This window comes from Osmerus eperlanus, chromosome 14 (genome assembly GCF_963692335.1).
Source record: "Osmerus eperlanus chromosome 14, fOsmEpe2.1, whole genome shotgun sequence".
NCBI classification, from domain to species: domain Eukaryota; kingdom Metazoa; phylum Chordata; class Actinopteri; order Osmeriformes; family Osmeridae; genus Osmerus; species Osmerus eperlanus.
Genome location: NC_085031.1, coordinates 422,303 through 443,791, shown reverse-complemented (window position 1 = coordinate 443,791; position 21,489 = coordinate 422,303). Strand labels below are relative to the sequence as shown.

General features: G+C 41.6%; 1 protein-coding gene across 1 annotated transcript in view; it reads right to left on the bottom strand.

Moving 5' to 3' along the window:
- dnm1a (dynamin 1a) overlaps nt 1–21,489 on the bottom strand; it is a 286,115-nt gene that overhangs the window by 224,067 nt on the left and 40,559 nt on the right. The window contains exon 2 of the mRNA XM_062478483.1: nt 3,019–3,092. Coding sequence (XP_062334467.1) covers nt 3,019–3,092 — 74 coding nt within the window. The remainder of the gene's footprint in view (nt 1–3,018; nt 3,093–21,489) is intronic.

The following is a 21,489-nucleotide window of genomic DNA, read 5'->3' as shown; positions in this document are numbered from 1 at the left end:
TGAGAACATATCAAATGTTTAAACTTAGGAAATGTGCAATTGTGCAAAGGAAAAAATATGGTAATGCGGAATTTTGACCTCTCAAAAAAGTTGGGACGGGGGCCATAAAAGGCTGGAAAAAGAGCTGGGGCAAAAAACTAACTTGGTTAATTACAAACAGGTCAGTAACATCATTGGGTATAAAAAGAGTATCTTAGAGAGGCAGAGTCTCTCAGAAGTAAAGATGAGCAGAGGTTCCCCAATCTGCAAACCTGTATCTACATATTGTGGAACCATTTCAGAATAATGTTTCTGGATTGATTTCCACTCCTATGGCCTCCTCTCATATTGGGAAGACTAAAAACAGAAAATACATGAATGAAAACATAATTTAATAAATGAAGGAATAAATTAATTAATACACAAAAAGAAATACATGTAAATTATAAGTCAACTGTCGATTGACATTTGTGCATTTATTAATACATTTATTCATTTATTTCTGTCTTAATGCATGGATGTGGACATTTATTTATTCAGTTATTCATTTCTAAATATTGCAGGTTTGGTCCTCCATAGTTATGCAGCCTAAATAAGATAGGTCTAGCAAAATATGTATAGTTTATATATCCTCTATAATTATGTGCAAAATGATAAATAATGAATTCTATGAAGTGCATTAGCTTCACATGGGCATTTGTGTGTTGACTGGTAAGCGCAATTGTTATGATATAGTGGGAACATTAATTGTAATCTAAAATGCTAATATGTTTTTAAATCGGATAAACATACACTGAACAAAATTATAAACGCAACACTTTTGTTTTTGCCCCCATTTTTCATGAGTTGAACTCAAAGATCTAAGACTTTTTCTATGTACACAAAAGGCCTATTTCTCTCAAATATTGTTCACAAATATGTCTAAATCTGTGTTAGTGAGCACTTCTCCTTTGCTGAGAAAATCAATCCACCTCACAGTTGTGGCATATCAAGATGCTGATTAGACAGCATGAATATTGCACAGGTGTGCCTTAGGCTGGCCACAATTAAAGGCCACTCTAAAATGTGCAGTTTTACTGTATTGGTGGGGTCTGAAAACCAGTCAGTTAGGGTTGTCCCAGTCTTGAGGGTGGTCCCACCTCTCAAGAGCGCCCGCTCCCAACCCCAGCTCTTCTCCTGTCTGCCCCCCCCCCCCCCCCAATGGTGGAATCATCTCCCCACCTCCATCAGAGACACTGACTGTCTCCCCACCTCCATCAGAGACACTGACTGTCTCCCCACCTCCATCAGAGACACTGACTGTCTCCCCACCTCCATCAGAGACACTGACTGTCTCCCCACCTTCAAGAAAAGGCTAAAAATGCACTTGTTCCGGGAGTACAACGTTACTTAAGAAAGATTTGTTGGATCCGATGTTGGTATACTTCCTCCAGGAACACAATGACACTTATTGAGGGACTTGTTTTAACTGATTTAACTACTTGTACTTGCTGTAAATTATATTATTGTTGCCTGCTTTCCTACAGGTACACTCTTGCACTTTTGAGGTTCACATTGTTTAATTTGTAAATATTTCTTTAACCACATGCTCTTATGTTTTTTCCTATTGGCTCTTATTTGCTTTTCACAATGTATGCTTCATGTTTTGGCTACCTGCAATGTTTTTGGGGCTATATCGTTGTTTATGATCATTGACCTATGAACTTTTGTAAAGCTCTCTCTTGGAAGTAGCTTTGGATAACAGCGTCTGCTAAATGAATAAATGTAAATGTAGCCAGCGTATTAATTTAGAATGGTAAATATACAGTTTTACTGGAACTATTTAGTAGCAATGTTCCCTCTAACTTTTTTCCGCACTGAGCAAATAGAAATCTGTCTGAGACAGAAATCTGTCTGAGTTTGCAGAGAACCCCGCTAACTTCTTTGTAGAAAGCTTCACCAGCCTACCTGGACCATCGCTTGTGTCCGTTTGAACGATTTCAAGCCATTCATGTTTAAATGTAAAACTGCCCTTTTTTGGGGCGCCTGTAAAGGTAACGTTCCTAATGTTCGTTTAGCCATTGCTGCGTTGCTAGTCAAAGCTTGAGCTGAGCGCGAAATGGATGTTAGATAGAATGTTCAAATGTAACATTATTATTGTAATTGTATTGTAATCGGCTGAGTAGCTTAGAGTGACATTGAAATGTATGAAGTGGGCTTCGCACGCATTTGGCCGATCAACTGAACATTACTAGTTTTTCTATAATAAAAAATATAAATATATACTGATTTTATTTTGTGCGCGGTCTGAAAAATCTAGTGCGCTGTCTGAAAAATCTAGTGTGTGGGCCCTTCAACTGGTCTGCGCGGCCGCGCATGCGCGCAGCTTAGAGGGAACATTGCTTAGTAGGTGTTTTATTTTCAGAAAATATTGGACACCCTGCAGCCAATCAGAATAGGGCTATAATATATGGATATACATCTCATCAATATCCAATAGCCCTGATAATGAAGTGGAACCATGACAACAATGCCAGACATCGTCAAAAGGTATTTAGGGTCACAATGATGTAGATATTTTGGGAGGAAAGTGAAGCAAGAAGATGAATGAAGCAGGGGCGTCAGGTGGCAGAGCGGTGAGGGAAGCGGGCTAGTAATCTGAAGGTTGCCAGTTCGATTCCTGGCCGTGCCAAATGACATTGTGTCCTTGGGCAAGGCACTTCACCCTACTTGCCTCGGGGAGAATGTCCCTGTACTTACTGTTGCTCTGGATAAGAGCGTCTGCTAAATAACTAAATGTAAATGTAAAGCACCTTGAGTAAAAATACTTTGAAACTTGAGAAGCAGGAAGATAGGAAAAAAATTGATGTAGCAGGGGAATAAAAAAGTGTGAGTGTGAGAGTGAGATACAGAGGAGAATAGTCGGACTATGAGGAGGAAGCTTTAACATGTGGGACACTGGAATGTGCTAGTGAATTTGAAACCTACAGTTTAAATTGGACTATTGTTAAATTCAAAGTAACAAAGATTTACGTGAGGGAGAAAGAGGAAAGAATTTACCTGTAGGACAATTGATCAACTGCAGAACCAGGGGACGACGGGTCACGATGCCAGAGCCACGGGGAAGGAAATCCCTGACAGAAACACAACAGACAGAAGAGTAGTTTATCTCAACCTCGCAAGGGTTGTCATTATGTAAATGTTTGGATTGTTTGCGACGCGGGAGGTTACTGGTACACATCACTCATGTCTACTGGATGCAAATTACCCTGGCTACGCTCATGATTCGCTCATGATTCTTTTCTATTTGAGAAATCTTAACTTCCTGTCTTCCAGAGCTAAGCTCTGATAGAAGATACCTGGGTCATCAGGCCAGACCCCACCTCTCTGAAACCATATGCATTCAATCAATGCTATCAACATTTCGATTTGTAATAGGGCTCTGTCCTTGGACCCCTCCTCTTCTCCCTGTACACCACCTCAGTTGGACCAATTATCACCTCCCATAGCTTCTACTAGCACTGCTACGCTGACGACACGCAGCTGTACCTGTCGTTCCTCCTGACTGATCCGGGGATCTCAGCCAGAATCGAGGCCTGCCTCACAGACATCTCCGCCTGGATGACCAAGCACCACTTCCAGCTGAAACTTGCCAAGACAGAACTTCTCATCATCCCGGCCAAACCCTCCATCTCCCACAATCTCTCAATCACCCTGGGATCTGCGACGTTGACTTGTTGTTTATGAATAAATGTAAATGTAATGGAATATTTGGGTACATGAAAATGTGTTTCCGAAGTTTGGATTGATTGTAGAGGGGGCAATACAATACAGTTATCAAAAATACAATGCCTGATTTATGTAATGTTGTGTTCTGCACAATAAACCCACACAAAATGATAACACTTGGAGACACAAAAAGACATTGCAGGGCTGTAAGCAATGTGATTGACATGGGCCAGTGGCAAACTACCAGGACATTGCACCCACAGCACAGGCAAAAATGAACCATTTGATGGAGTGACACAGAAGAGATCCCTAATATGTGCTCTAACCTGTGCTCAATACTGTATAATTCATATTTGGTTAATTGTGCCTGATGACAGTTTGTTCATTTCTTGCTGGAACTCATAATTCTCATAATGGGTTCAAGATGACATCACTCTGAAGTACCATAAATAATTTCACCTTGGTATGTCAAAAAATGATTGAATTAGAGCAGTTTCAACTTTGAACATGATGATATTCAACACTGTAAATGGCTCAATGGGCTGGGATGGTGACCTGTAAAGTATAAGGTCGTAGGTTGGAATCCAGCCATTATCTTTTGGCCTGTCATAATTTTGATTATCTGTTTAGTTAAATAGGATGACATCATTCTGAAATACCATGCACAATTTCATGCAATTTCACCTTGAAATGTCAACCGTTTCTTAACCTTTGTCCTAAAGCTGACCAAAGCTAATACTTCACCCTTTCTATTCATACAATCTCAACAGTTGGTGTGTAGCAGAGAGGATAGAGAGACTGACTTGTAACCTTATGCTCATGAGTTCAAATCCCCATTCAGCCTGTTGTTGGCCAAACATGAAGTAGTTTTGCTCTCTTGTTGTCCAACTCTCGATCTTCGACAGTGTACATGTTTATAATATTTTGCCATTTTGCAGAGGAACCCGCATCGCTGCTTGCAGCTATATTTGGTGGCCAAGCAGCGAAGCACCTATTGTAATTGGTAGTATTAACCCTTGTGTTATCTTCGGGTCGTTCTGACCCATCAGTCATTGTGACCCACCGTCGTATTGCGACAACTTTACCGCATACAAAAACAAAGTGAAGCATTTTCTTTTAACCGTTGGGCTGTCTCAGACCCCCCACATTGCGAAGGTTAAAAGAAAATTATTTTTATTTGTTTTTGTATTGGGTAAAATTGGGTAAACACAACGATGGTTCGTTATGAACCTTTGGGTCATGTGACCCGAAGGCAGCACGAGGGTTAATAGGGGCCAAGCAGCGAAGCTTTATTGTATTTGTTAGTATTATTAGGATTCCTCCGTAAGGAGGAAACCTATTGTTATTGTTAGTTTTATTAGGATTCCTCCATAAGAAGGAAACCTATTGTTATTGTTAGTTTTATTATTATGATTCCTCCGTAAGGAGGAAACCTATTGTTATTGTTAGTTGTATTATTATTATTAGGATTCCTCCATAAGGAGGAAACCTATTGTTATTGTTAGTTTTCTTATTGGGTGTTCTCAAGCCTTCGGCGAGAGCACAACTTTTGTTCTCTCAAATATATATTATTATTTTTATTATTATTTATTTTCGCCCCCCTAAGGATCAGTCAATATTTGGATTACATAGACAACCTAGGTGTCAAAAGTTTCGTATTGGTAGCAATTGCGTTGGTTGTATTTTTATTTACGTTCCGTTGCATGGTTTAAGTAGAAATTTTTGTGGTGAAAAGTGAAGCTAACGGTGGCTAATTTGCTAGCCAGAGTCACTGACGTTACTAACGTCACTACGTCACTAACGTCACGAAAACACGCGTGACTACCTGTAGCAGAACATTCATTTCGCATCTGTTAACTTGGGGGATAGCTAGGCTAACTATAGCTTTACTGCAAGGCAGCTGCAGAAACGCCACAAGCAAAGAGGCCAGGGTGATAACTATTTACTCATTTTACTTTGTGATGTGAAACACAATTGTGAAATGTAATGTACAATATTAGCTGATATTATTAAGGAAGTAGGCCCACATCTACTTTCGGAAACGGTAGTCTACTATTTCACTGAAGCATTAGCATGACATTAGCCTCTGTTGCCCAGGCAACACATACTACAGTGGTCTATGATGCATCTGTTTTCAATCGTTAAAATAAACATTCCTCACAAATACATTTTCGTTGTAGGATTTATTATGACATTACATTACAAGTAAACGATTTGTTGGTGAATTTATCATTACCTGTTACAAACCAGTGTTGCTCACAGCAACGCTGCAGACTACGCGAGACACACTACAAAAACATCTACACAGCCTAAACAGCTGTGTAGATGTAGATGTGTGTGTAGTCAAACGGCGACAGAACATGTTCAGCACTCCCCTTACTTAAATCAAAAGTCTTTCAATATAGGTGAAACGATCTGACTACTAACCTGAACTTCATTGCCACAGCCTAAACTTTGTCAATCTGTTCATGATAATAATTAATTTCAGCCTAAACCGTACAACGGAACGTTAAATCGAATTCAACCAACGCAATCGCCAAGACGAACACAGCAGTAGTCTAGTACTGTACTGTAGTAGTACAATTTACCGGGGCAGTTTCTCCACACAGGGCTATATCACATTTTGCGTTGTTACTGACAATGATCGCTACCAGTGAGCTTTTTATGAATCAGCGATTTTCCACTAAATAAATGTCAAGCTTATTTACGTTTTGGGGGGCATATTTTCAGTTAGCAGATGGTACTGTTTGAATCGCGATTCCATCTTCTACTGCCGGTAACGTCGTAGAATAATCTTCAAAGGGGTTAATGAATGAAAGCAATATGAGTAGCTAGGCTAAATGCCTGAAAATATCACGAGAAGGGAAAACTTAAAAGGACGTTTAAGTCATAGAGATTAGGTCAATTTTTACACCGGTCTGCCAAATGTATTCGTTTTGATTCAGCTATGAGGCTGCCTCTTGCAGGGGAAATGAGAAGATATCATATTTCATTCTACACTTCACTCGTATTTTGAGTTGTAGGCTAAATGAGCAGCAAAAAAAAGATGCTTTTAAATCTATGTCATCTGTATAAATAATAAGTAGGCCCTATGCATTTTGATATAAAATATACAGAAATATCAGTTGTAAAAATGTCATTAAAAAACTGACCCCTGTGCAACCGACGCAAGCAAGCACACCCTACAATTTCCCCAGAAATTGTAGGCTTCCGCGAAGCCACTTAAGTGTTTCTACCTTTTCTTATTGGTGGCCAAGCCGCGAAGCGGCGAAGCCACTTAAGTGTTTCTACCTTTTCTTATTGGTGGCCAAGCCGCGAAGCCACCTTAAGGGTTTCTACCTTTTCTTATAATTATTATTATTATTATACATCTGCAATGGGAGTCTATGGCAGCCCCTAGAACCACATGGTCAGAAGTTGTGAAATTTGGCACACTCTTTGGGACCTGTCCCCTCATCACTTTCACCAAGTTTCATGTCTGTACTGTAGCGCTAGAGGGTTGAAGGTGTGTTTACACACGTTACCTTTGAACCATATGCCGCATTTTCCAAAATGAGGTATCATTGGATTCCCTGGATCAAGACAAGTTCAACGCACTCTATGACGTCATACCCAGTCATGTAGATTCTCTGCCATTTTGAATGTTAACGAAAAGCGTTTTTTCGCTACTCCTCCTACAATTCTTGACGAATCTTCTTCAAAATTGCCACAGATGATCTTCAGACCAAGCCTCACAAAAGTTATCCCCTGGAGCTTTGATTTTCGCAACCACTTGTTAGTTACAGCCAATCAAATTCAGCAACTGATCCGGAAAAAGGGAAGTGAGGTCATATCTTAGTGAATCTTTGATGCATTGACTCCAAACTTGGTGTATGGATTCATGACCCTGTTATTAAGAGGTCCGAAAAAGGTAGGGTCATTTGTGCTCTAGGGGGCGCTACAATAGGCAAAATTGTGTTTTGACCAATAACTGTTGAATTGTTTGTTGTATTTCAGTGATTCCTATGTCTCGTGATATCTTAGGAGATCCCGTGTCTGACGCATGTTAATGCGTGATACCAGACGAATTGATGAGGCCGCCATTTTGAATGAATGAATAAAACGTTTTTTCCCTACTCCTACACAATGTATCCAATATTCACCAGATTTGGCACAGATTATCTTCAGACCACAATCACCTTGACATGTCAAAATAGGACTGAATTACAGCTGTTGGGGCAACAATTTGGGCCAAATCTGACCACGCGTGCCACAGGAGAAATGGCTTACTTTTTGTATACAGTAACTGTGCACAGCAATTCCCAGCGCTGAAAATGGCTCACTGGGATAAGACGGGCTCCTTTGAAGTGCAAGGTCGTAGGTTCGAATCCAGCCAAAGTCTCAAGCATGTCATGATACTGGTTTATCTGTTTAGTGATGCCAGGTATGCGACAGTAGTTGTCGAGCAGTATAATCATAATGGTCACGATAATGTTTCATTCTCAGGGGATTTATACTCAGAGTCAGATTTATTGTGCTTTGTCGATATAGTGATGCTACATCTAGCCAGTTTGTCATATCTTCTTCAAAATGACCAGAGATTATCTTCAGACCAAGCCTCACAAAAGTTATCCCATGGCGTTTTGATTTTCTAAACCGTTTGTCCGGCACAGCCAATCAAAATCAGCAAAAAAGTAACCAAACAGGAACTTGGGTCAAATCTCAGCAAATCTTTGAGATATCAACACTAAACTTGGTATATCGGTGGAAGACACTACAACATGTTACCATGTGCAAAGGCAACTTCATATCTCAAACAATGATTGATATAAAGCAAATCGAATTTATCGCTAACGCTAAAATAATACTTTACACATCCGCCAGTCAAAAACTGATACTCTGATTCAATCACAAGTTCATATGAAGACTCTTGAGAATGTTTAGTACACAAATCTGAGAAAAAGTTGACTGTGAGATGAAAAGTAGATTTTTGGTGAATATTTGAAACATGCATGCTTGGCTAATTGCTAATGAAATTTCCAATGTAATGTCTCCCTCTGCTCCTCAGCGCGCGCGCTCCACATTCTCACACACTCAGCCTTTCCCTTGACACACGCGCAAGCTTGGCGAGACGCATACACAACATTTCAGGCAATTGTGGGCTGACCAAGCCCCCACTCATTCCTTGGCTTGAGGTGAAGGCCCTTGTGGATCTTGATGGTAATGCATTTTAGAAAAAGTTCTCAAAATCCTGAAACATTGATAGTATAGGCCAGGAGTAACTACCACACCACAAATGACGCACCATTATCCATAGGTGGCGCTACGGCCACGCCCCAATTGTCCATTTACAAAGTGATGCCATTTGCATCCCATTTGTCCTAAAATTCTGAAATTCATTAGATATACATTATTTCTCATGAGGAACAAAAAAGCCTCAAAAACCTATAACAGCCACCATATTGGATTTTTTCGTACAATAAAGATTTAGGAAATACGTTTTTTCGCTACTTCTCCTACAATTGTTGTACAATCTTCCCCAGAATTGGCAAGTATCATCGTCAGAGCAACCCTCACTGAATTCTTCAACAGATTTTTGAATTTCAAAACCGTTTGTCCGGTACAGACAATCAAAATCGTCAACAAAGCAACCAAACAGGAAGTTGGATCAAATCTCAGCAAATCTTTGAAATATCAACACCAAACTTGGTGTGTCACGTGAAAGACACTACATCATGTTCCCATGTGAGAAGGCAAATTAATATCTTCAAAAATGATTGAAATAAAGGAAATCTAATTTATTTCTAACGCTAAAATAATGCTTTACACATTCGCCGGTGAAAAACTGATACTCTGATACAATCACAAGTTCATGAAGACTCTTGAGAATGTTTAGTACACAAATCTCAGAAAAAGTTGACTGTAAGATGAAAAGTTGAATTTTGGTGAATATTTGAAAAATGCATGCTTGGCTAATTGTTAAGGACATTTCCAATGAAATGTCTCCCCTGCTCCTCAGCGCTCGCTCCACATTCTCACACACTCAGCCTTTCCCTTGACACACGCGCAAGCTTGGAGAGACGCATACACAACATTTCAGGCAATTGTGGGCTGACCAAGCCCCCACTCATTGCTTGGTCTTTAGCAAAGGCCCATGTGGATCTTGATGGTATTGCATTTCCGATTTTGTGTGCAATGGTAAAAAGTTCTCAAAATCCTGAAACATTGATAGTATAGGCCAAGAGTAACTACCACACCAGAAATGGCCCAATATCACCCATAAGTGACGCTACAGGCCACGCCCTCATACACAAAGATACAAGGCTTTCTGGAATGGGTAGGCTCACCAAGCCCCCTCCCTTCACTCCTTGGCTTGAAATAAAAGCCCTTGTGGATCTTGATGGTATTGCATTTCAGATTTGGTATCCCATTGGTAAGTCTACAGCATGGATGTTTCTATATAGTGACAATTTTTGAAGAATATACATTTTTCAATGGTTCGCAATGTTAGGAGGAATCCGCCATTGCTGCTTGCAGCTATATTTAGGATTCCTCCGTAAGGAGGAAACCTATTGTTATTGTTAGTTTTATTATTATTAGGGTTCCTCCGGTAGGAGAACCCTATTGTTATTGGTGGTATTATTAGGGTTCCTCCGGTAGGAGAACCCTATTGTTATTGGTGGTATTATTATGTTTTACCCATGGGAGTCAATGGCAGCCCCTAGACCAGTACCGTAAAAAGTTGTGAAATTTGGCATGTTGAAACTGCAGACCATTAGTAACTACCATACCAAACATGGGCCATGTGAGACAATAGGTGGCGCTACAGGCCACGCCCCAATATGTCAATTTTCAAATTGATGCCATTTGCAGGCCATAAGTCCCAAAATTCTGAAATTCATTACATATGCCTTATTTCTCATGAGGAATAAAAAAGCCTCAAGAAGCTATAACGGCCGCCATATTGAATTTGTCTGTACAATAAAGATTAAGGAAACGCGTTTTTTCCCTACTCCTCCTACATTTTTGGTCGAATTTTCTTCAAAATTGCCATAGATGATATCCAGACTGAGCCTCACAAAAGTTATCGTAGGGATTTCTGAATTTCAAAACCGTTTGTCCGGTAGAGCCAATCAAAATCTGCAACAAAGCAACCAAACAGGACGTTTGGTCAAATCTCAGCAAATCTTTGAGATATCAACACCAAACTTGGTATGTCACGTGGAAGACACTACAACATGTTACCATGTGCAAAGGCAACTTCATACCTCCATAAATGATTGATATAAAGCAAATCGAATATATCACTAACGCTAAAATAATGCTTTACACATCTGCCGGGCAAAAACTGATACTCTGATTCAATCACAAGTTCATATGAAGACTCTTGAGAATGTTGAGTACACAAATCTGAGAAAAAGTTGACTGTAACATGAAAAGTAGTTGTTTTGTGAATATTTGAAACATGCATGCTTGGCTAATTTCTAACAAAATTTCCAACGAAATGTCCCCCTGCTCTTCAGTGTGCGCATGTTCCACATTCTCACACACTCAGCCTTTCCCTTGACACACGCGGGCTCGGCAAGACGCATACACAACATTTTATTCCTTGGTCTTTAGCAAAGGCCTTGTGGATCTTGATGGTATTGCATTTCCGATTTTGTATGCAATGGTAAAAAGTTCTCCAAATCCTGAAACATTGATAGTATAGATTAAGAGTAACTACCACACCACAAATGGCCCAACATCACCCATAGGTGACGCTACTGGCCACGCCCTGATACACAAAGATACAAGGCTTTCTGGAATGGGTAGGCTCACTCAGCCCCCTCCCTTCACTCCTTGGGTTCAATTAAAGGCCCTTGTGGATATTGATGGTATTGCATTTCAGATTTGGTATCCCATTGGTAAGTCTGCAGCATGGATTTTTCTATACAGTGACAATTTGTGAAGAATATACATTTTTCAATGGTTCGCAATGTTTTGGAGGAATCCGCCATTGCTGCTTGCAGCTATATTATTAATATTATTGTTGGAATGCTGCTTCAGCATTCCAAGTATTGTTCTTTGAATCTTTATTCAACTTCTTCATATTAATATTATTCTATTTCTTCCGCAACACCTTTCAGCGCCTTCAAATCTTCAGATATTAAAACCGTTCTGCTATCAAAAAATTCAGCAGTTTCAGGCCATGGGTGCTGTGACTTTTCAGCTTCGTACCTCTTATGCTTGAATTAATATAAATCAATATTCATAATATTTTTAACATGATTTTCCAATTGAGTTTTTTTTTCAAATCCTCTCAATACTCTTAAACTTCTTCAACTTTCAAAACCTTCTTCCTCAATCCTTCAGCTACAGCCACCATTTAAACTTTAAAATGTTGAAAAAACCCTGAACAATTTTTTTTAAATTCAGCTTTTTGATATCTATTCAACTTTTTTTAATATCACTGATTATGTTTCATGAGTTTTTCAAACCGTTTCTGAGATTTACATGGGTGTGTATGTGAGAGCCTAGAGTGCTTACTGAAACGCTTAGAGTGAAAGGGAGCATCGAAATCAGTTTCAAAAAGTATTTCTAGTTTGCCAGCATTGCCACAATTTTCACTCTTCATGCCTCATTTTTGGATCAATAGATAGCTAATTTTGTGTTGGTCGTAGACAGTTGTCTGTGGAATCCAACAGACTTACACTTTGTTCAGAGCCCCACGAAAGCGAGACAAAGTCTAACTCTCGCCCCATAGAGACCAATGCAAATCTGGTGACAAATTTGTCAGAGAAAGCAGAAGGAACAAGATTTTGAAACTGCCGGTAGAGTCGTATTTCTGACCGCACAGACATATAAAGGACATCTCTGGTTTCGGCAGAGTCTTGGGTCTCTGAAAATATCCTTATTTTTTGGATTGGACGTATCGTTTTGCGTCTAGGTTAACTTGTTTGAGGTGTGGATTCTAGCTACATTTCTGTTATTCGCTCTACCCTCAGCGCGTTAGCAATCATAGCTGCACCATCACCGTGGCAACCAAACAGACACGCGCCACTCAGTCTCTTACACAGGTGATTGGTATTCAGGGCCAGGTTAAGGTCATCTGGGGCCCGGGGCAGAAGTCTCCCCGAGGCCCCCCCCCCCCCCACGCAAAATATTTTTAAATATATATATTATTATTACTATGATTTTTAGCAATATATATTAGAGAGAAGGAGAGGAATTGGTAATTAAATTATGACAGACAAAAATATCAGTATGTGATACATTGTAATCAGTGGCGGCTGCTGGTCTTTCAAAGAGGGGAAGCTCATTTTCGGTCTACATCCTAATTATTATTATTTTTATTTGGCTAGTTCACTGGCTAGTTCACCCCTACGACACTAGCCTAGCCTACTGAATGAATGAACGAACAATCTAACAAAACAATATTAATCAAGGAGGAAATGTGGAAATTAGGTTACACTGAAACAAGGAACGTGGTGTATAATTGTATGAAATGTATGATGGAAATTGGTTAGCAATTTCGCCAAGCAAATACCAAGAAATAGGTTGCTGCAGTTTGTCTTTCAACTACAGTTGCAAAATCCGCGATGGGACTGAGCTTGAATAGCTTCGGTGACTTTTTGTAGTACAAAATTACTGTCAATCAAGGAGATGCAGTCTTTCGACAGACCCTCCAATCATCACGCGGAAGCCCAGCGTCCAGGCCAGCCCACTCCTCTATTAACCCCCAGAGACGCTGAGCGTCCGAGGTGGGACATAATCTCAGCATTCATCCAATGACCGTATAGTTTAGAAGCACTGAAAAAAACTGTTAAAAGTAGCCCCATTGAAGTCCATGGAAACTGAGCTTCAACAGGGAAATGCACTGTGACGCTACGGGAATGTATGAGAAGGAAATCAGTCAGTCGACCTGCTAATATATGTAGCTGATTCTGAAAGAACTCGTCTTCGATATGAACGTGTTCTAATGCATTTAAAATGTTAACCCAATAGTACATATTTGACCATTAATTTTTGGAAATTTTAGGGGACGCTGAGCTTCCCTTGCAGTCTTAAAGAAATCGCCACTGATTGTAATACATTGTAACACGCACCCCTGATGTCAAATAAATTGGAACATGCAGTCTAGCGTGCACACACACAGCCCAGCGAACACATATAGGTATACCAACAACTCGATTGAACAATTTAATTATCAGGCTGTGGCCGCCTACTGAAAAGAACATAGGCTAGATAATCAGTGTGGGACTAGTTTAAGTCCACTCGTCTACTTTTTAGAAGGCAAAGTCACAAATCAAATCGATTTGGCGAAGCAGGTCAAACTCGTTTGACATCACCTTCATGCGAAGCCATTGTTGTCTTGCATGCTTTGATACCGGCAATGACACGTGACGCTAAGAGAACGTGGAATTCACTACGGGTGGGTAAATGCATCAAAAATATGTATTATTATTATTATTTATTTTTATCTCCCGTGCCGGGGCCCCCTAGTGGCCGGGGCCCGGGGCAGCAGCCCCTCCTGCCCATTGCACAAACGTGGCCCTGTTGGTATTAGCTGATTAGTGGAGTCACAAGAGCTATTCAGTCAACTCGTCTCATTAAAAGAATAAGAGCACTATAATTTCAGCTACTAAAACGAATATTCTACTACTTCTACAGTTTAACAGTTCAGCTTTCAGCTTCTCCCGCATTGTATTTCAGCTCTTAGCATTGTTAGATGATGCAGTTTAGTTTCCACACTGCCTCTTTTGTGTGACTCACACATTTTTTAAATTTATTTCAGCTTGGGGGTATTTTCTCATTTCTGTATTTTCAGCAATTTAAAAAAAATAATTTCAGCTTTCAGCATTCCAATGCATTTTCTGCAGGAAATGCACTTTCTAGTTTTGATTATCTGTTTAGTTCAACAGGATGACATAATTCTGAAGTACCACAAACAATTTCACCTTGGTATGTCAAAATATGATTGAATTAGAGCAGTTTCAACCTTGGCTGAATCTAACAACGCTTACCACAGGAGAAACAGCTTACTTTTTTATACAGTAACTGACATGACAATATTCAACACTGAGAATAGCTCAATGGGCTGAGAAGGTGCCCTGCAAAGTATAAGGTTGTATGTTCAAAACCAGCCACAGTCTTTGAGCCTGTCTTAAATCTGAATATCTGTTTAGTTAAACAGGATGACATCATTTTGAAATACCATGCACAATTTCACCTTGATATGTCAAAAGATCATTGAATTACAGCTGTTTAAACTTTGGCCGAATCGAACAATCTGTGCTACAGGAGAAACGGCTTCCTTTTTTATACAGTAACTGACCTCATATTTTCAGCCTTGAGGATAGCTCAATGGGTTGAAACGGTGTCTTGCAAGGTCACAGGTTTGAATCCAGCCACTGCCTTTGGACCCGTCATAATTTTGATTATCTGTTTAGTTAAGCAGGATGACATCATTCTGAAATACCATACGCAATTTCACCTTGATATGTCAAAATATGATTGAATTACAGCTGCTTAAACTTAAACTTAGCCAAATCTAACAACGCTTGCCACAGGAGACACAACTTACTTTTTTATACAGTAACTGACCGCAGGAGTTCCCAACACTGGGTATAGCTCAATCAGCTAAAACAATGCACTGTAATGAGCAAGGTCACAGAATCAAACCCAATCACAATCTTTAGGCCTCATAATTTTGATTATCTGTTTAGTTAAACAGGATGACATTCTGAAATACCATGTGCAATTTCATGCAATTTCACCTTGAAATGTCAACCATTTCTTAACCTTTATCCCAAAGCTGACCAAAGCTAATACTCTGCCCTTTCTATTCATAAAAGGAGAAGAGGATAGAGAGACTGACTTGTAACCTTATGCTCATGAGTTCAAATCCCCTATTGTTGTTGGCCAAACATAGTGTTTTGCTCTCTTGTTGTCCAACTCTTGATCTTCTACAGTGTACATGTTGATAATATTTTGCCATTTTGCGGAGGAACCCGCATCACTGCTTCCAGCTATATTTATGTTAATTTGTCCAATTACTTTTGAGCCACTGAAATAATGGGACTGTGTATGGAATTGGTTGCGATTCCTAAATGTTTCATCCAATATTTTTGTTCAACGCCTTTGAAATAAAGCTGAAAGTCTGTACTGTAATTGCATCACGGTTCTTTAATTTCAAATCCATTGTGGTGGCGTACAGTGCCAAATTTATGAATAGTGTGTCACTGTCCAATTATTTATAACAATGTCTCAAAACAGCAAAAAAAAATTGTAGCTAACGTTTCTTTTTGACTTTTTAACATCAATTGGAATCAGTGTTCCCCTCCCTGAGTCACCACCTTACCGCAGTGGAGGGGTTTGCGTGTCCTAATGATCCTGGAAGCTATGTTGTCGGGGGCTTTATGCCCCTGGTAGGGTCACCCAGGGCAAACAGGTTCCAGGTGAAAGACCAGACAAAGCGTTGCTCAAAAAACCTACCATGAAGAAACACAACAATGGTTCCCAATTGCCCTTGCCCGGACGCGGGTCACCGGGGTCCCCCCCTGGAGCCAGGCCCGGGGGTGGGGCCCGATGGCGAGCGCCTGGTGGCCGGGCCTTTTCCCATGGGGCCCGTCCAGGCTCAGCCCGAAGAAGAAACGTGGGACCCCCTTCCAGTGGGCTAACCGCCTACAGGAGGGGTCATGGGGGTCGGGTGCAGTGTGAGACGGGCGGCGGCCGAAGGCGGGGGCCTTGGCGGTCCGATCCTCGGCTCTAGTGACGTGGAACGTCACTTCGCTGGCGGGAAAGGAGCCTGAGCTGGTTGCGCGAGGTAGAGAGGTTCCGGCTAGATATAGTCGGCCTCGCCTCGACGCATAGCATCGGCTCCGAAACCACTTGTTTCCCCTCGGTTCGGCGCCTGTACGTTGGGGTTCACCCCGGTGGACGAGAGGGTAGCCTCCCTCCGCCTTCGGGTGGCGGGACGGGTCCTCACTGTTGTTTGTGCTTGCGCACCAAACGGCAGCAGAGTACCCTCTCTTTTTGGAGGGGTGCTGGAAAGCGCTCCTCCCGGAGATGCCCTCGTCCTCCTGGGGGACTTCAATGCTCATGTGGGCAACGACAGTGAGACCTGGAGGGGCGTGATTGGGAGGAACGGCCCCCCGGATCTGAACCCCAGTGGTGTTTTGTTGTTGGACTTCTGTGCTAAACACGGCTTGTCCATAACGAACACCATGTTCAAGCATAAGGGTGTCCATATGTGCACTTGGCACCAGGACACCCGAGGTCTCAGTTCGATGATCGACTTTGTAGTCGTGTCGTCGGACCTGAGGCCGAATGTCGTAATGTGAGGGTCTGCTGGGAACGGCTGGCAGAATCCCCTGTCAGAAGGAGCTTCAACTCCCACCTCTGTGAGAGCTTCGATCATGTCTCGGGGGGGGGCGGGGACATTATGTCCGAATGGGCCATGTTCCGGGCCTCCATTGTTGAAGTGGCTGACCGGAGCTGCGGCCGCAAGGTGGTCGGTGCATGTCGCGGCGGTAACCCTCGAACCCGGTGGTGGACGCCAGAGGTGAGGGATGCCGTCAAGCTGAGGGATGCCGTCAAGCTGAAGAAGGAGGCCTATCGGACTTTATTGGCTGGTAGGACTCCAGAGGCAGCTGATGTATACCGGCAGGCCAAGCGGAATGCGGCTTTGGTGGTCGTTGAGGCAAAAACCCAGGCGTGGGAGGAGTTTGGTGAGGCCATGGAGAACGACTTCCGAACGGCTTCGAAAAGGTTCTGGACCACCATCCGGCGACTCAGGATGGGGAAGCAGTGCACTGTCAACACTGTATATGGTGGGGATGGTGCGCAGCTGACCTCGACGGGGGACGTCCTGGATCGGTGGAAGGAATACTTTGAAGACCTCCTTAATTCCATCAACACGCTTTCCGACGTGGAGGCAGAGTCTGGGGACATCGGGGGGGGGCCTTCTATCTCTGGGGCTGAGGTCGCCGAGGTGGTTAAAAAGCTCCTCGGTGGCAGTTACTCACTCTTCCAGCGCACACAACCGGCGAGGGATTGTTTGAAGTTCTGGATGGGTATATAAGAGATTGTAAGGATGAGATCTCTCAGCAGGCAGGCCGGAAAGAGTCACAACAATTATAAAAAGGGTTGACTCGGTTTTATTAGCTCGACGTTGGATCATGCCACCAATCCACAACAGAGTGGCTAGCATGAGTGAGAAAACATGTCTCTCAGAAGTCCTTTATATATGGCTGGACTGTACAAATATAGTTACCACCACAACATCTCCTTAAACGGTACACATTCCACAACTTGATGCACAGAAGAAACAACACACAGGTGATGCGGTCATCAATCATTGCTTGTACTATTCTCTGCATCTTGCACTTAACCTAAGTTGACCAGAGCACATTCCTTGATCTATATGTGTATTGTCCAAGGCCTGCTAAGTGACCTCTTGACCACAGCAAGAGACAACTTCACACATGTATAGAAAATCTGCGTATCAGAGATGCAGCATATCCTGGGATAAATGTGTGGGAACGGGGCCCATGCAATGACTGGGAGGATTAGCGGCCTGGTCACTCGTGTCCAGCATTTAGCACCTTTAGCCAAGTGGACCCACTGCATGATTCATCGCGAATCTCTCGCATCCAAAAAAATGCCTGAGTGTCTGGACTCAGTTTTAAAGCAGGCAGTGCAAATAGTCAATTTTATTAAGGCACTGCCATTGAATGCACGCTTGTTTTCCTTGCTCTGTCAGGAAATGGGAGCCGAACATGAGCAGCTCCTATTTCACATGGAGGTTCGCTGGCTCTCCAGAGGTCGGGTTTTACATCGCCTCTACGAATTGCGTTCCAAGGTTAAGACGTTTCTTGTGGATGCAAAGTCCGACTTTGCGCGGTACCTGGAAGACCCCCTTTAGTTAGCGCAGTTGTCTTATCTTGTAGACATTTTCCATAGGTTGAATTTGTTGAACACATCGATGCAAGGAAGAGACGCCAACATCTTACTTTTGTCAGACAAAGTTAATGCATTCATTGGCGAATTGGATTTTTGGCGTGATCGGCTGATTAATAAAAATGTTGACATGTTTCCCAACTTTTCTGACTGTGTTCAAGAGACAGGGATAAATATCTCTCTTGATTGATACGGTCGCTCAACATGTTGAAGGGCTGAAACAACAATTCAGCCGTTATTTCATTGAGGATTTTACCTCATTTGCTTGGGTCAGGGATCCCTTCAGTTGTCCAGGAAAAGACCTTTCAGTTGCCATGGAGGAGCAGTTAGTCTAATTAAAGAGCGACACCTCTTTAGCTCTTGCTCTCTGCCTCCGTTTTGGTTGAGTGTGGTGACTGAATATCCTCAGTTGACTGATGCCGCCGTGAAATTGCTTCTTCCATTTGCCTCGACTTATCTGTGCGAGGCTGGGTTTTCAAAATTGACTGCCTTGAAAACAAAGTACAGAAATCGTCTCCGGGTGGAGGATGACATCAGGCTCGCGCTGTCTGACATCGAACCGCGAATTGTGCTTCTTTGTAAAAACAAGCAAGCGCAGGTGTCCCACTGATAACATGATGTCTTGGCCAACGAGACAGGCCACTCCTATGACATGTATGCGAAAGTAGGCGAAAGTAGGCTAAACCTAGAGTTCTCTTGTTGACAGTAGTTCAGAAGCATTTGTCATAATTTAAGAGCATGTTTCATACCTGTCAGTTGGGTCTATAGTTTTATCAAAGTTCTCAAATCTTAAAAGTTATGAAAAGTAATTAAAAAAGTACAAAAACACACAAAAAACATATCCTTCTATCCATCCATCCTACCATCCATCCACCCATCAACCCAATAAATTAAAAAAGTGCAAAAACACCCTTCTATATCCACCCACCCACCTACCCAGTACCGGTCCTAGCACATTTGGCGCAGGGGGGGAGGGGCGTGACACATGATGTGGAAGGCTTGGGGGGGCTTTAGTTCCAAAATGTTGAGAAACCCTGCTCTACAGCAAGTAACTAAGTAACGTAACTACCGTATTTCTTCAAAATAAACGCAGCGGCGTTTATTAAATAACGTTCATTTTTGGTGCAGCGTTTATTCGAAGGCGGCGTTTAAATAGTAAGAGAGATTTCGTGCAGTGCAGCCATAGACAACTTCGTTGCTGACATTGTGACAAATGAATCATGCAGCTAAAAACGCAGGTTTCATTTACTACTGCTGACCTCCTTGTCTATTCTTTGTTTGTCTTTGAGTGCGGCAACTCCCTTTCTCATTGGCTATCAATTAGGTGTGCGTTGGTAGTACAACTGTCTCTAATAGCCTACAAGTGTTCCACATTGTGTAGAAATCTAAAGCAGCATGCCTAAACGTTCATACAAGGTTAGCTTTCAAACAGAAAGCTGTGCAGAAAGTTATGTACATGCGTAATACATACTGGGGTTGAATTTAACCAATTAAATAACCTTTTTCAGATTTTATGGGTGCAGTGTTTATTCGAGGGCGGCGTTTATTACACAACGTTCATATATGGTGCGGCGTTTATTCGAGGGCGGCATTTATTCGAAGAAATACGGTAGTTACTTTACAAGAAATGTAACTAGTAACTGTAACTAGAGAGTGTACAATTTTTGGGCAAATTGTAGGGTGTGCTTGCTTGTGTCGGTTGCACAGGGGGGTCCGTTTTTTAATTACATTTTTACAACTGATATTTCTGTATATTTTATATAAAAATGCATACTTGTTATTTATAAAGATTACATAGATTTAAAAGCATATTTTTTTTGCTGCTCATTTACAACTCAAAATACGAGTGAAGTGTAGAATGAAATAGATGTCTTCTCATTTCCCCTGCAAGAGGCAGCCTCATAGTTGAATCAAAACAAATACATTTGGCAGGCCGGTGTAAAAATTGACCTAAGGACTTTTAAGTTTTTCCCTTCTCGTGATATTTTCAGGCATTTAGCCTACTCATATTGCATTCATTCATGAATAAAGAACCCCCTTTGAAGATTATTCTACGACGTTACCGGCAGTAGAAGATGGAATCGCGATTCAAACAGTACCATCTGCTAACTGAAAATATGCCCCCAAAAAGGTAAATAAGCTTGACATTTATTCAGTGGAAAATCGCTTTCATAAAAAGCTCACTGGTAGCGATCATTGTCAGTAACAACGCCAAGTGCGATATAGCCCTGTGTGGAGAAGCTGCCCCGGTAAATTGTACTACTACGGTACAGTACTAGACTACTGCTGTGTTCGTCTTGGTAGCGATTGCATTGGTTGAATTGGATTTAACGTTCCGTTGTACGGTTTAGGCTGAAATTAATTATTTTCATACAGATTGACAAAGTTTAGGCTGTGGCAATGAAGTTAAGGTTAGTAGTTAGATAGATTTTTGATTTAAGTAAGGGGAGTGCCGAACATGTTCTGTCGCCGTTTGACTTCCTACAGCTGTGTAGATGTTTTTGTAGTGTCTCGCGTAGGCTACAGCGTTTCAGTGAGCAACACTGGTTTGAAACCACAGGTAATGATAATTTCACCCACAAATCGTTTACTTGTAATGTAATGTCATAATAAATCCTACAACGAAAATTTATTTGTGAGGAATGTTTATTTTAACGATTGAAAACAGATGCATCATAGACCATTGTAGTATGTGTTGCCCGGGCAACAGAGGCTAATGTCATGATGCTAATACTTCAGTGACATAGTAGACTACTGTTTCCGAAAGTAGATGTACTTCCTTAATAAAATCAGCTTATATTGTACATTACACGTCACAATTGTGTGTCATATCAGAAAGTAAAATTAGTAAATAGTTATCACCCTGGCCTCTTTGCTTGT